At 39.6% G+C, this 14338-nt stretch overlaps 1 protein-coding gene and 1 long non-coding RNA gene across 8 annotated transcripts in view; one reads left to right on the top strand and one right to left on the bottom strand.

Moving 5' to 3' along the window:
* Positions 1-5761, top strand: part of LOC115567287 (uncharacterized) — a 50595-nt gene extending 44834 nt beyond the window's left edge. For 5 of the 7 annotated variants that reach the window (XR_003981168.1, XR_003981163.1, XR_003981162.1 and 2 more), the window contains one exon: positions 5202-5761. This is a non-coding gene — a long non-coding RNA (uncharacterized LOC115567287). The other 2 variants (XR_003981167.1, XR_003981165.1) reach the window with 2 other exon arrangements.
* Positions 1-14338, bottom strand: part of plcl2 (phospholipase C like 2) — a 40786-nt gene that overhangs the window by 4512 nt on the left and 21936 nt on the right. Inside the window, exons 5-6 of the mRNA XM_030393677.1 lie at positions 9492-9567; positions 3128-3237 (exon numbers count right to left, since the gene is read on the bottom strand). Coding sequence (XP_030249537.1) covers positions 3128-3237; positions 9492-9567 — 186 coding nt within the window. The remainder of the gene's footprint in view (positions 1-3127; positions 3238-9491; positions 9568-14338) is intronic.

The following is a 14338-nucleotide window of genomic DNA, read 5'->3' as shown; positions in this document are numbered from 1 at the left end:
AAAAGTACTCCTGTACTGCATTAATTAAATCATGAATATCTATGAATTCCAACATCTTATCATTCTGTGGCTGTGCACTGTCAAACACTAGACGAGAGGAAAAAACATTTGATTATTAATCAAGGGTTTATTAAAAAAGCATCCCTCTCACTGAAAATGGTCATTAAAGAAGACTCGAGACAAAATAAGTTTAATAACCATCACTAATACCAGTTCTGCTCCGTCTCTCGCACCAGCTGCCAAGTATCACTCAGACATCGTTGCTATTTCTGTACAGGTCATGTCGAGTTTAACATAAAGCAGTGAGGAACATTGGACACACGTGTACAAATGACCAGAGGTCATCACGTTCGCGGATGAAGCCAGCCATGTTGTGACAAGGGCTTTGGAAAGTGTCTGGAGTCCGAGGCTTTGTTGGATGGAAGCCATCTTTAAATCTGAAAGACCTTCAGTCGATCAGTTGATGCACTTTTAATGATCATAAGAAATCTCCAGTCTGTTTAAATAGGACGTCTGCCAACAACAGGATCCATGTAAGTGAAGCTGCAGATTAAACACGGACTGACAGCACACACACATTTGCCTGACTCAGAAAAATTGCCTTGGGACAAAATATAAAATATAGCTGAGCTGCTCGTGATGTAAGCGTAATTAACATGTGCAAATACAGAGAAATATGCAGAGGGTCACTCGTCAATTATTACCCCTTCGTTGGCAGTGGAGGTTTAAATACAAGGTATAAACATGAAGTGCAGAGCAGCGTAGACTACTGACTCTCCAAACACCAGTGTAAACCCTCCATAAGAAGCCAAATGTTCAATGTAATCTATAACACAAATGTGAATCTGATTGCTTCATATCAGCAAGTGAAGATTTGTTTTCTTCTGGTGATCCATTTTCTAAGTGGGATCTAAATAGTTTCATCTGCTGCATTTAAGACTTGAGAACTGGTGGGAAAAAAAGTTCCTTCATTCTTTTTTCTGTGAAAACATGAAGACTGAAATGTTTGTTTTTTTGTTTTTTTTTTTCCATGAGAATTTTTCTTTTTCTCCCTGTCTGAAACAGAGTGGGAAAAAGGTTTGTTTCACTCAGTTACTCACAAGCAAAAAGAAACACACACACACAAAGTTTTGGCAATTTCTGATATGATAATTTTCCCGTGTTTGTTTTGGTGACACTCTTTGTGACCACATGAGGCTGAAGTGCACCAGTGGGACTCAAAACATTCATGTTTTCTTCCAGGGGACTTTTGGTAATCTTTATTTCCTGTTTGGTTTCATATATGAAGAAAAAATAAATAAAAAAATTCAGTCGGTTTCACACATAAAAAAAGAGCCAATATCATCTTCTTAAAATTGTAATTAAAAAAATCTGCTCATGAGAACAAAAAATGTTTTGATCCTGAATGTTTTATATATATTTTTTTTTCTACTGGAAAAAGAAAATCATTTGGTTTCACAAATTTCTCTGGAAAATCTGTTTTCACAGAAAATTAAATTAGAAAGATTATCCTGCCAAAATTGAATCTAATCTAAATACTTTTTTGTTCCACGAGCTCTCAAGTCATAAACACAGGACAGAAAATAATTTAGATCTGATTTAGACAATGGATCACCAGAAAAACTGATCCTTAACCTGCCCTCTTCATGGCTTCAGTCTATACGTGTGATTTTTTTTTTTTTTTTATACTGATATTGCTGACATTGATTTAAGCCAAAGCCAGGTTTTTGTTTACAGGCACCATCTTAAACTCCGTCTGTACGGTGTGGCTCTTTGCTGCCTTACATATGACAGATTTAGATCATCTTAGCTGTGGGCCACCATGGATCACTGCCCACTTCTGTTTAAACATCTTTTTATAACTGAACACAATCTGATACCAACGATCCTGTGTGGCCTGTCCTCTTCCAGGTTGCCTCTGCTCAGTCGTCCACCTGGATCCACATTCTTAACTTACATGTTGTTTTTCTGTTTTAGGATCCCAGAGGATGTTGTTAACTGTACAGATTGTAAAGCCACTTGAGAAATGTGATTTTTTTGGACTGTATAAATAAAACTAACTTTACTTTGTCTCTGCTAAGTTAGCTGTCTGGAGGTTGCTACCTGTTAGGTTCTGATTACTTTAATGATGTTCAAATAATTCAAACTTTTTCTTGGAGTTGAATTGCGAAAAACAATTAAATGATGTAATTATTAGCCTGCGGAGTTACAGATTATAGGTCACAGAATATGCTATTCAATGCAACTTCAATTACAGTCTAAAATCATAAGATTACCACTCTACCAACCACTACCATCACTTCCATGTTGACTAGAACAATGAATTAGCAACATATCTGTGGCAAAAAAGTTTATCACAATTACTACACACGTTTTCTATAAAATGGATCGATCTATAAGTTGTAAAGTGGGAATAGTTTGTAACTGTTCGCTGTGGTGACGTCTAATGTCCCAGAAAACCTCTGTAGTCTCATTCGCCACTTGCTAGCAACCACTGTTTTTAAAACTTTGGTTTTATAATTCAATTGTGGGACATTTAATGATGTATTTGATGTCGTAGAACACAACATCTAAATATCATAAGCCTGTGGTAACTACAGAAGTTATTTCTGGCATATAACTGAAAGACTAATTTGGAAACACATCGACTTTGAGGTGAGGGAACCAGAAGTGCAGAAAATGTTGTCTGGGCTTTAGGACTCATTACTGTTCTGTCTGATAAGAAGGCGTTTCAAGTGAGACCTCAATCATTACAGACGGTCAAAATAAAGGATTTGATAAGTATTGTTTACAAGCCACACGGGATCATCTCAGCCATTCTGGTGTGTTTTCAAGCCTCCATATGTGCGTTTTTCATGACAGCAGCGCTTGGAAACCAGTATTGCCCAGTCCTGCAGGAGCTGTCACGTAACTGGATTACCACTGGTTGGATTCCAATAACAGCCACTGGAAGTCTCCATGGGGAAAACTGGCTAAGGCCACTCACCCTGATCTCTGACCTCCCCTGATCATGTGTGTGATGTAGCCGTTTGGCAAGCAACACATTTCTGAGTATGGCTGCAGGGTTCTCATGTTGGAGTAGCGCAGTAGTCACTAGTGTACTGCCTGCTGTGAATGAATATCTCACCTTCAGTATGGTGATGTTCCACGTGAAGCTCTCCACCGCCTTGTGCAGCTTCCGGCCCTTCAGCCCCTCCTTCACGGCCAAGTCATGGAGGTTCTCGTGAAATTCCATCGCTGGGAGAAAAAGACAGATGAGAACAAGTGAAGAGTCAGTCTTCAAAGGTCTGAATTCATGGCGGTTTGTGAGACAGAAGAGCAGTTGTGAGGTGCTAAGCCTGTTGTCACTGTGAGGAAACACATTAGTGCAGAGACACTGGCATGTACTGTCAACATTTCACAGCCTCCTCCTGCAGCAGAAGGGCTGAGTGTGTGGAAGTACAGAGATTCTCTGGCTGTGGAGGAGGATTCCTCTCTCCTTACTGTATGTCTGCAGTGTGATAATGACTAGCACCCGCAGATAAGTGCCTGTATGTCAGGTCTGAAAAAAAAAAAGACGTCAGGTGTGAATTTCTGTACAAATTAAGGAGGCGGCCTGAGGGCCGGATTTCAGGCGTGAAGAAGTTAAACTGTTGGAGCACCTGCCATCAAACATTAATATTTCTCACCATTTTCTGGATGAAAACAAGATTATCATGGGAAGGGAAGTGTGACCAAACTCATTTCTATTAAAGTGTCAGTTATTTGACAGCTAACAAAGGAAGATACATCCTGTTTCTCTCGGGGCTCCCATGTGTTTGCACAATCCACACAGTGTTGCATTAATTTTTATAGTGTTTGTTGAGCATGTGTGCCCTTAAGCTCCTTCAGCAACGCCTGTATGCTTCTCAGTAGGGGTCGACTCATATGGCCTTTTTAGGGCTGATACTGATTAGATCGGATAGAAATCAAGGTGACTGAAAACTTGTATTCATTTGCAGTAAAAATGAAATTTTGTGTCTAAACCACCAGTGATGAAAAAAAACCTATATGCAGTTTACTGCGTGTACAATTTTAAGGGACGTGAGTTTTTCAATTTTCTGCTACTTTATACTTTGTCTTCATTACATTTATTTAATAATTTTAGTCACTAGTTACTTTGCAGGTTCAGACTAGTCAGGGTTTCACAGCCTATTAACTGTGACGTGTTACGAATCAGACATTGTTGAGGATACTGCATCAGAGCCAAGTAGCACATTTTTAAATGTGTTTATTTTTCAGCAATCATAAAGAAAAATCACAGATAACTGGAAAATGCTGAATATGTGCCCTGGTCGTCCAGGGTTGATAAACAGTCTACCCCTACCTCACAGAAATCTAAATCCTGCAGTATGTTACAAGTGAAGGTTAAAGCAAAACGGTAGATATGGGATGTCTAGGGGTTAGAAGTCGGCAAAAACTGGTGAGCTGGTACAAAAAAAGAGAAGATAGCTAAGGCAGAAAGGGAAAAAAAAAAGAGTTGAAGGAAGCAGTGAGGCAGGAGGAGAGGCAAAATAAAGGAGCCCCGGAAACAGAAAAGCAGAGGAGAGACGCAGTGTAGGCAGACAGACATGACGTTCTTTCACTGTGGATTAGCATCAAGGCATCGAACAGAGAAGGGATTTGTCTCCTGAGGAGCTTTCCAACCTCTTCGCTTCCTCTTCCTTTCTCCCCCCCACCACCTCTTTGCATGACTGAGTCTGAGTAAGGACATGTTTAATGTTGAGCTGGCTTTACAGTGCAGCACTGACACTGCAGCAACAGGCAAACGCCGCCTGTGAGGTAAATAAACCAAAGGGAGATGGAGCAGAGTTCCTACTACGCATAAAGATCAGAACTGCGTAACACACTTCTGACTGGAAACTCCTACAGACATTTCCGCTTGAAGCTCTGATATCAGCTACAGTCGATCCTGGCCCCTGTTGGTGCTGTTGCCATGGAAACATGCTGTGCACGCGACTTGTGAAATTGGCGTAATAGCTGTAGGGTTGGGCTGAGCCCCGTAGCTGGTGTTACAAGTCTGCCACCAGTTATCAGGTGTTAATCTAACAGATCTGACAAACTTATCTCTGACATCACATCACTGCTCCTAAACCACAAGTGTTCTGTTTCTTTTTGTGTTTTTTTTTTTTTTTTTACAATTTCCTGTTTTCTGACATGTTAAAGTATTTCTTCAATTTCAGGTCACTAATCTGCAACTACAGAGCTGCTGCTGCCATGAACGTGAACCATGACTGTGCTCAAGAAGGTGCACAGCTCCCTCCATCTCTCTCACACACATACACACACATTGGAGGTTGCCTAGCAACATTTTATGGAGTCTGGCAGGCAAGAAAGGGGGAAAGCTCACTCTCAGCAAGGCATTTCAGTCTGATCTCTGTGAGGTAATGCTGCAAGACGGCAACTGTACAGTAAAAGCTGATGCTCTTGTGTCTCAGCATCAAACAACTTCAGTATGGAGTGGCAGATCAGAGGGTTAAAAAAACAGATCCATGAAACAAAAAATGTTTGGCACATTTTGGTGAAAACTCAAAATAAACAAGTTATTGATTGTCAAATTACTTGAAAAAATGTTTCAGATGGAATACAAACCATTATGTATAAACAACTTTTCAGGGGGAGAGGTAGCAAAAATATGTTTTCTACAAAAAAAATCAAGTAAATAAACCGGTAAAATGTTGAATGACATCGAGAAAATGACCTCAAAACATGAAGTACAATAAAATAACTTATGTAACACAAACACTGGCTCTTTGCTTTGTCTCCACTCTGACCACCGTCATTTTTCACTTGCCATTTAAGAACATCTTCTGCATTGATGTTGTTAGTCTGCAGCAGGTTCAGCCATCCAGCTGCCCTGAATACTAATTGGAACCTAAGTGAGCGCTGGGTGAGGGAAGTGTCATCCATGTTTGAGCTGCAAACACCTGACCGTGTTCTCTGACACTGCCTTTGTGTGGGTTTTTTTCCTGGGCCCTGTCTGAGCTGAAGTGATGGATTATTCACAACTTTAATAGCTGTTGCTGCTGGAACGTTCCATGTGCAGTAAAGGGGGAATTGGGTTTGTACTGACCCAGTTTCTACACAACAGACAAGCACATAAAGCCATGCCACATGCACACAGTGAAAGACAAACGTGTGTAATACTGAGCGCACATGCACGCACACCACTGGGATAAAATTATGTCAGTTCTGGATGGAAAATAAGTCAATGTTCAAGTTCATCAGTTTGCCATCTGTTGTGTCCCAGTTTGCAATTGTTGGCTGTTGAATTTTCTCCAGCTGATTTCAGATAATCATATATAATAGCGCTTTGAGACCAAAAGCCCCACAAAGCTTCTGTGCAAGCTTTTGAAGAGTTGTTTTTGGACTACTTGGGCTTTTTTCTCTGCTGCGTTATTCATTTGACTATTGTTTCATAGAAAAGAAGGATTCACGCTAACAAGGGCTAGAACTCTCACTGTACACCACAAAGGAGAGTTGCATCAGATCTTGTTGTGTTTCCAAACGTATAACTCATCATCTACCCTAAAACAGAGCCTTACTGATAATGAAATGCCATTTTGTAAAGATGAGTAAGTAATGAAGTAGAACAGGATCTAATAATGTCTGACAGACCCCTCCTTCAGGCTTTAATAATTTGAATTATCCAAGTGTGATTTAGTCCCAGGGAAGATGAGCAACAGGTAGAACAGGAGACAGTAACAGTAGAACAGCAAAATATGTACACATGCATCTAATGGTGTGTGATATTAATACCCTGAGCCAACACATATGCACATTGTACATATTGTTAAATTCTGTCATTATCTACTGTGTCCCATGTGGATGGAAAGTAAGGGGAAGTTTTGTAGTCTATCAAACTCTCTGGAGCATCACAGCATAACAGCATTGCAACATTCTCCTAAGCTGCTAAGCTAAAAGCGTTAGCAGGCAAGCCGTTTGAAGTGGGTGTAAATAACGTCTTTTTTAAAATTGATTTGACGAGCTGTGTGGAGCCATTTTATGTTTTTTTCAGTTGTTTTTCTAACATTTAAAGACCCCATCCACTCAGGAGAATCCTGCAACACTGCACAACACATCTGTAAACTGCTGGCAAAACAGCAGGGGGTCTTGTAAGCACGAGAAATATGCTGACAAAGCATGCACAGACCAACAGGGTAATTATGACTAAAGCACACAGACACAAATTTCTCACTTCAAAAAGAAGCCATTTGAAATTGCACAGACTGCAGCCGATTCTGAACCAAATAGAAACATGGCTAAAATAAGATGTGCAGCTGCCCAGATGTGAAGAGAGGCCTTCAGGGATCTTTCCAGTAAACACAGCACAACTTTTTCCCAAAGCTGATGGCTGGTAACTGTTAAGGGCTGGAAGGTGGTTGAACTAAAAACACCAGCGCAAAGCCTTTGATCCACATTCGTTAAAAGACACAGTCCTCTGATGTACCAAGACAATAGAAATTGAATATTTTATAAGTCATCCATCTAAAAACCAATAAAGCAGAGCCGTGGTAATGATGGTACATCTTCCTTCCCTCCCTTCCCCTCTCACTTCCAGCAGGCTTACTCTTAGATAAATTAGCCTTCTATGCTACTTAGATGGGATTCATTGCCAGAAAGTGCTGCATTATGAAGCACATTAATATCAAAAATTTAAACTTTAACTAATTAACAGGTTTTACCCATAAGTCTGAATAGAATGCAAAACTTGTTTCACTCAGAGTTACGGCAGGATAAAGACTGACCTCTGACAATAAAGATCACACATTTAACACAGAGGAAGAGAGCAGTCTATCCTCCAACAGCCTCCTGTGCCAATATGTTCCCTCTTGTGGCTTTGTCTGTTCCTATTCCTGTATCCAGCAGAGCCTTCACTGATGAGCTGCAAGTCAAACTTTCCTTCCAACACAACCTGAGTGCAGTTACTTTACCCTTGATCACATTAAGTTATTATGCTACAATAGGCTAGAAAGCCAGGACCGTATAAGAACAATAATTAAATACACATGGAACTGTCTTAATAGTTTGGAGTGTCTGCTGGAGTGGAACTAGGGAAGCAATACTTGTTCAATTCTGGGCCTGACCAGTGTTTAAAATAAGAATTTTGCAGATAAAAGATGCCAACACAGATCTTCTCTATGCCACTGTTTTTCTCTTATTTGTGTAAATGGTGAAACAAAAATGGCTTGAAAATGAAAACAAAAAAAAATTCCACCCACTTACACATATGAAAACAATTTTGACAATGATTTTTTTCCCTCCAACACAAATGAAAACAACACAATTCCACCCAAATGAAAATTTAAAAAATGAAAATGAAATTTTTTTTGACAATGTAAAAAATTTTTTTTCACTTTGTTACACAAATGAAAAAAATACATTTTATGAAAATGAGTCAAATTAGCTTGGAGTGTCTGTTGGAGAGGAACTAGTGAAGCAACACAATTTTGCAGATAACAGATGCCAACACAAAAAGGTGGTATAAAAGTGGTAACATCACCCGCGACCCGCATGGATAAAGCGGAAGAAAACGAAACGAAAGATGCCAACACAGATATTCTCTGTTGTTTTTTCTCACTTTTGTGAACAGAGTGAAAAAATTCAATTTGAAAATAATAATTAAAAAAAAAATGTTTTCACTGTTACAAAAATTCAAAAAATTTATATTTTTACTCTGTTACACAAATGAAAAAACATTTTTTCACTCTGTAAACAAATGAAAAAGAAACTTATTTTTTTTATTCCTCTCAATACAAGAAAAAAAAATTCACTCGGCTCAATAAATGAAAAAATGTTAGAACTTAGAAAAAGGAGCACCAGAAAAAAATGTCGCCCTTGCCCACCAGGGTTTCAGAATATCATGATATAATGATATAAAAATCGAAGACTATATACAGTGTCAAATCACAATTACGATAAGACATTGATATATTTCCCAGCTGTACATAGCTTAAAAACTGATGGCAGGGATGTCATGAGCCAGTAATTCACTAATTTGCCAGTGCAAACTTGATGTGACACAACAGGGTAACATCGGCCACTGCTACCAGTGACTGTCATCTTATTTCTGATGGTCACAGTCAACGATGCAAATCAGCTGATAAATCGGTGCATCCCTAAGAAGAGCTATAGACGGCCCACCATCTGTTAGCTTTGATACAGTGTAAACTGAACCTTATTATCAGAATACAGCACAGAGGCTGTTAAGGTGTGGATTAAACACCCGTGTCTGAACCAGAGTTTCAACAATAAACAGTGACTAGATCACAGACTTGAACATGACTCATATGGTAATTCTACTTATGCAAATTAGCTAAGTATAATCATATCTACTCAGTTTCATATTGAGGAATCTGTGTGGTGTGGTTTCAGAGGGAGGGCATGGCCATATGAAAGCATTCAGGAGTTGTCAAATGGTGCCAAGAAACAGATTTTTATAGTTATTCTTCAGACTTCTGACCAGCTCTTACCTGCTTTTTGTGTTTGTAGAATTCTCTCGTACACCCCTTCAGAGGTCTCTAGCAGAGTCTTGCTGGTCTGGATCACCTGAAAGGATACAAACATATTATTCATATATGCCTTTATTTTCCACGTCAGCAAAACTGGCATCCCACAATAAAGCAGGGAGCAGTCTGTGTCTGGTGACCGGCTGTCTCTATCCAGGAAGGGCTCAGAAAAACAAGCTGTTATTACAGGCACGTTGGTGGGTGTGGTCGCTGAATTGCATTTTTTAAGGCCAAAATTAGAGGGAGGGAGACACAAGCAATTAGGGTGTTTATTAAAAGTTCAGTTTTTTTCTTAAAAAAAGAACAGCTTTCTTCAGGAGAAAAATAATACAGTCATTCCTGATACTTGAAAGTATGTCTTTAAAAAAAAAAAAAAAGCCAGATAATCTAGACCATGTGATTGTGAGGAAGGTACAACGTAAGCATGTGAGTCATTCTGAAGCAGACCACTACTGTATTATCTGTAAAATTGCAGCTGTGAAAGTTGTTAAGTTTAGCTCCTGTGGTGTTATGCTCAGCCTTAATTGAGTGCACAAACTCTGCTGACCTGCAGACTGTTAAAACTCTCATGATGGCCATTAAAACAGACTCAAAGACTTCAGGAAAACCATTTACATATTAAATGCCAACACTGCATCCTCCCTACTGTGCCCTAAAAAAAAACAACTTTGGTTTCCTTACACAAGGACGAACAGCACAGTGGTGTTTCATGAGGTTAATGATGCATATGTAGGCTGTCACAAAAAGAGGTAAATAAGCACTGAGTGAACAGGGTGTCTGACAGACCATCTGGATCTTCCTCTCTGATTATCTTAGTAAAAGCTTAATTGCTTCATGAGAGGGAGATGATATATATAGCCAAATGTTGCTCTGCTTTTGATTTCAATTAGTGCCTATTGGGTACTGGGGCCTTTGTGTGTGCAGAATTGTTATAATTGACTTGTACATTTACTTGTACATTCCCTAAGTGACTTAAGTGCACAGCAAGGTCATGTCACAGAGCCAGGCTGCCTTGCTCAGCTGCCAAGACAGAAGGGAAGGAAAGAAAAACACCATTTAATTCAATTTCAGTGTAACATAGCCGCTCTTGGAAAAAATAGAGCAGTGACCAACATCATGACCCTGAGATCAATCCCTGGAGCGTGCCAGGAGTAAATACTGACCACACAATGTAACAGCTGTAAAAAAAACCACATTTTTTTAAATGAAGGACAAAGACTCCACAAAGGAAGCTCATCTGTCATTGTGCTACCAAAACAGGAAGAGGCATTGTTTTCCCTGGTTGTTATCCTCAGGTACTGGTGGAACAACTGGCATAACTGCGGGAACTCTTCATTGCAAAAGAAAATGAACCCCCACTAATGGATAGGAATGAAGAGGGAGAGTGAAGGAAACCGAGGTAAAACGAATGACCTCACCTTTCTGTTTCTTTCTCTTAGTATGTGTCTGCTCTGTAGACTTTCTTTAGTCAGCAATATCTTTTATTAGCCCCAAAAAACCCACCTCGCATTCTGGATTTTGCCAACTGATTCAGTTTCACAACAGCAGGTCAGTCGGTTGTGGCGCACTCTTGTCGTCAGATATGTAGCCTAGTGACAACAATGTAGTATTGAATGACATCATAATAGTCAGGAGAACTTACAAGCTTGTACAACACAACAGCATAAGTAGGTCTATATTAAATAAAAGAGGTTGCATCACAGTCAGTGTGGCTACAGTAGAGGTGTAACACCAGAGAACAACTCTGTCTATCTCTCTCTCTTGTTTTCTGCTGAGCATGTGTGAATGTCAGTAGATGGGAGGTGAAGAGTGAGAACAGATTTTCCAATGGTTAATCGATTGCGGAGACCTAAATACATGAAAGTTAAAAATGCTGAAATGGGTCACAAAAATATACTTGGGTGGACTGGCTAGGCATATCAACAGCCACCTAAGTAAAGTCTACATGTGGGAAACACTGATGTGTTGACAGTAACACCAGACTTATCCCTCAAAAGCACTGTGATAGGAAAACAGATATTCAGCAACTGGGGCATTAATACGATCTGTTTTTTGAGCTGTTACCTTATTAGTAACATGCAGAATTTGAATTATTTTTCCCATTAGACAATCATGAGATCTAATATGAAATGTTCAAATTACATCAGCGCACAGTAGATCTTGTTCTTTTGAAAAGATTATTGAAGACATGGCAAAGCAAAGGATTATCTTAAAACATGTATAAACACAGAGCCTGTTTTAAGCATGATTACACTGAGTCCATCCCATAATGTCATGTAATGTATGGGGGGTGCAGATTCAGTTTCACAAACACATGCAGTGAATAACCATGCTCTGCTACAAGCAGTCATGACTAAGTGATTGTGGCTGTTTGTCACTCCGCAGCTGCAGTTGCGGCACTTAGAGCTGTCGCACACGCTGTGATTACTTCCCTGATGGGAGAAGAAATTACCATCTTGGTGGCAGACGCAGCATCTCAAATGTATTTAAAGGAACATTTTAAGGTAAGTGGGTGGACTTTGCCCCATTTGCACACTAAAGACTATCTCTTGTAAGTGGTATGTTTGGTTCTATTATCATTATCCCAGTTTAACAAAAGATTCAAATGCTCATTTATTTTTGAGGTGCTGTTAGCTTAGCAATACCACTATGCACGTAGCAAGTAAAAAATAAAGGGGAAATCTTTTTGAACACAACATACCTTCATTATGAATCCAAAGCCATTGGAAATGTGAGGATGAATAATAATACATACGAGTATTTATATGTATTATACCTAAGTGCCATGGAAAAGATAATATTTGTTACTGTGAAACAAAACAATGACTAAGATGAGTTCTGTATCCTCCTTGGTCCAGTGTTTGAGAGATTGTACATGCCCAACTCATCTTCATTTACAGACAGTGCTCTGACTTTATCCGTTGTGAACAAAAAAGAAATCAGACCATATTATCTAAGACCACAAGCTGGCATCATACTGAGTCTCCCCACCCTTCTTGCTACGCACAAATGGACAGGGATTGAGACCCAGATTCTATTTTTGCCAATTAGGAAGCGAAAGCCTGGCTACTCCCACTGGTGGATTTTGACACAGTGCCTGAATTTCTAATTGTACTGTTTCATACATTATTTACAAGTCTTTAAGTTTGGCTCTCCTCGTTTCATTTATGCCTCTGTACCCGTCAGCTCCCCTTCAGCTGTGCACCTTCCTGCTCCCCGTCTCCTCTGGCACTATGCTGATGATCAAGGCCTGCAGCCTCAAACCACTTAAGCCCTTGCGCTTAATTTATTCGATTTCGGTCCCCAAACACCCGTCAATTTCCCCTTTCTTCCATCCAATTCAATTTTGCTGGCGCGCTTTCCATCATGACCAATTAACTAGCCCTCCACTCCAGAGTCTGAATAGAGCAGAGGGGTCACCTTAATCGGTCTGCATCCAAGTCTCTCAGCATCATCCCCTTCCTCAGATGTTCATATTTCAGTCTCAAGGGATGAAATGCACCATAAAACAAACACTGCTTCTTAAATTACATGTGAAATTTCGAACATCGCTCTGCACCTCTCGTTATGTGCAAAAAAAAAGAACATCAACACAATGCTAGCAACACCATGTTTGCTCTCACCAATATATTTTCTCCTTACAGTGTGTTCTCGCTCTATACATAATGTAAATATGTAACACCATTATCATCTGGAACTGGGACAGACACTGATGATAAACACTAAATCTAATCTTAGGGGATTTTAATAAATATTCTGGGGACATCATGCTACAACTAGGAGTAGACGTATCTAGATACATGGGCTACGATGCGATTAAGCAACAATACTTTATTATGTAACAATACGATTCGTAAGTCGTAAGTCTTTAGCAAGAAAACAGGCTATAGACGTTGCGATTACGTTGTGACTAAACTGTGGGTGGACAAAGTGTTTAATCTTGGTGCCAAGATTCTAGCGTCTTTGACTTTCGTGTTCTTGCTAGTGCTAGCTTTTCTAGCATCCGTGTCATCTGCACAGGTTTCACCAGGCTATCTCACCAGGTGAACACATGGTTGTGCTACCACTGTACTTAAAGGCTGTTCTACAAAGTTTACAAGCTTTCTGTCCAACTTTCCATCCTCCTTACAAAATGCAATTCTTTTCCAACCTTTTGATTTTAGATTTGAAGTTGCATTGTAAATGTACTGGCATTGTCGGACACGTTGCTTTTGTTTTTACCTGGTTGTCGCGACAGTCTTGCACTGACCTTGAAACCACTTTTATGAGAGTTTGAAGACACTATTTGGAAATAGCAGTAAAGCAGCTTCACGCAACTGATTCATAACTTTAAATCAGGCCATCAAACGGTTCACAACAGATTTAGATCATTCCAGATGTCCGTGGAACAGTGAAGTAGTATCTTTCACGTCATATTGGTGAACTGTCACATCCCTAGCTACAGCCAAAAGGATGGAGATAAATCTGATAAAACAACTTCTAATTGGTGGATGCAAAATTATTCAGTAATTCAGATGTTTCCTTTCTTAGGCCAGTGAATTTTTGCAAGGAATTTGTGCCTCCTGCCTGGAAAAAAGGTTGAAGAATCAACTTGCTTAAATGTGCTGAGAATCAATGTATGAGAACACAATGTGTTAAGGATAATGTTGTTGTCTGAATGGCCTCGATTGCATGTTGCATAACTTGTGAACATTGATTTTGTTACTTAACAGAGCTCCAGCCCCCATTACCTAACCGTCCCTGTATGTCCCAATTAAGTCCAGTAAAGCCAAGGTATTGATTCAATTGAATTCAAAGCTAGTGTGCTTGGT

Source organism: Sparus aurata, chromosome 17 (assembly GCF_900880675.1).
Source record: "Sparus aurata chromosome 17, fSpaAur1.1, whole genome shotgun sequence".
NCBI lineage: Eukaryota > Metazoa > Chordata > Actinopteri > Spariformes > Sparidae > Sparus > Sparus aurata.
Note: the sequence above shows the minus strand (reverse complement) of the source record. Positions and strands in the feature narration are given on the sequence as shown.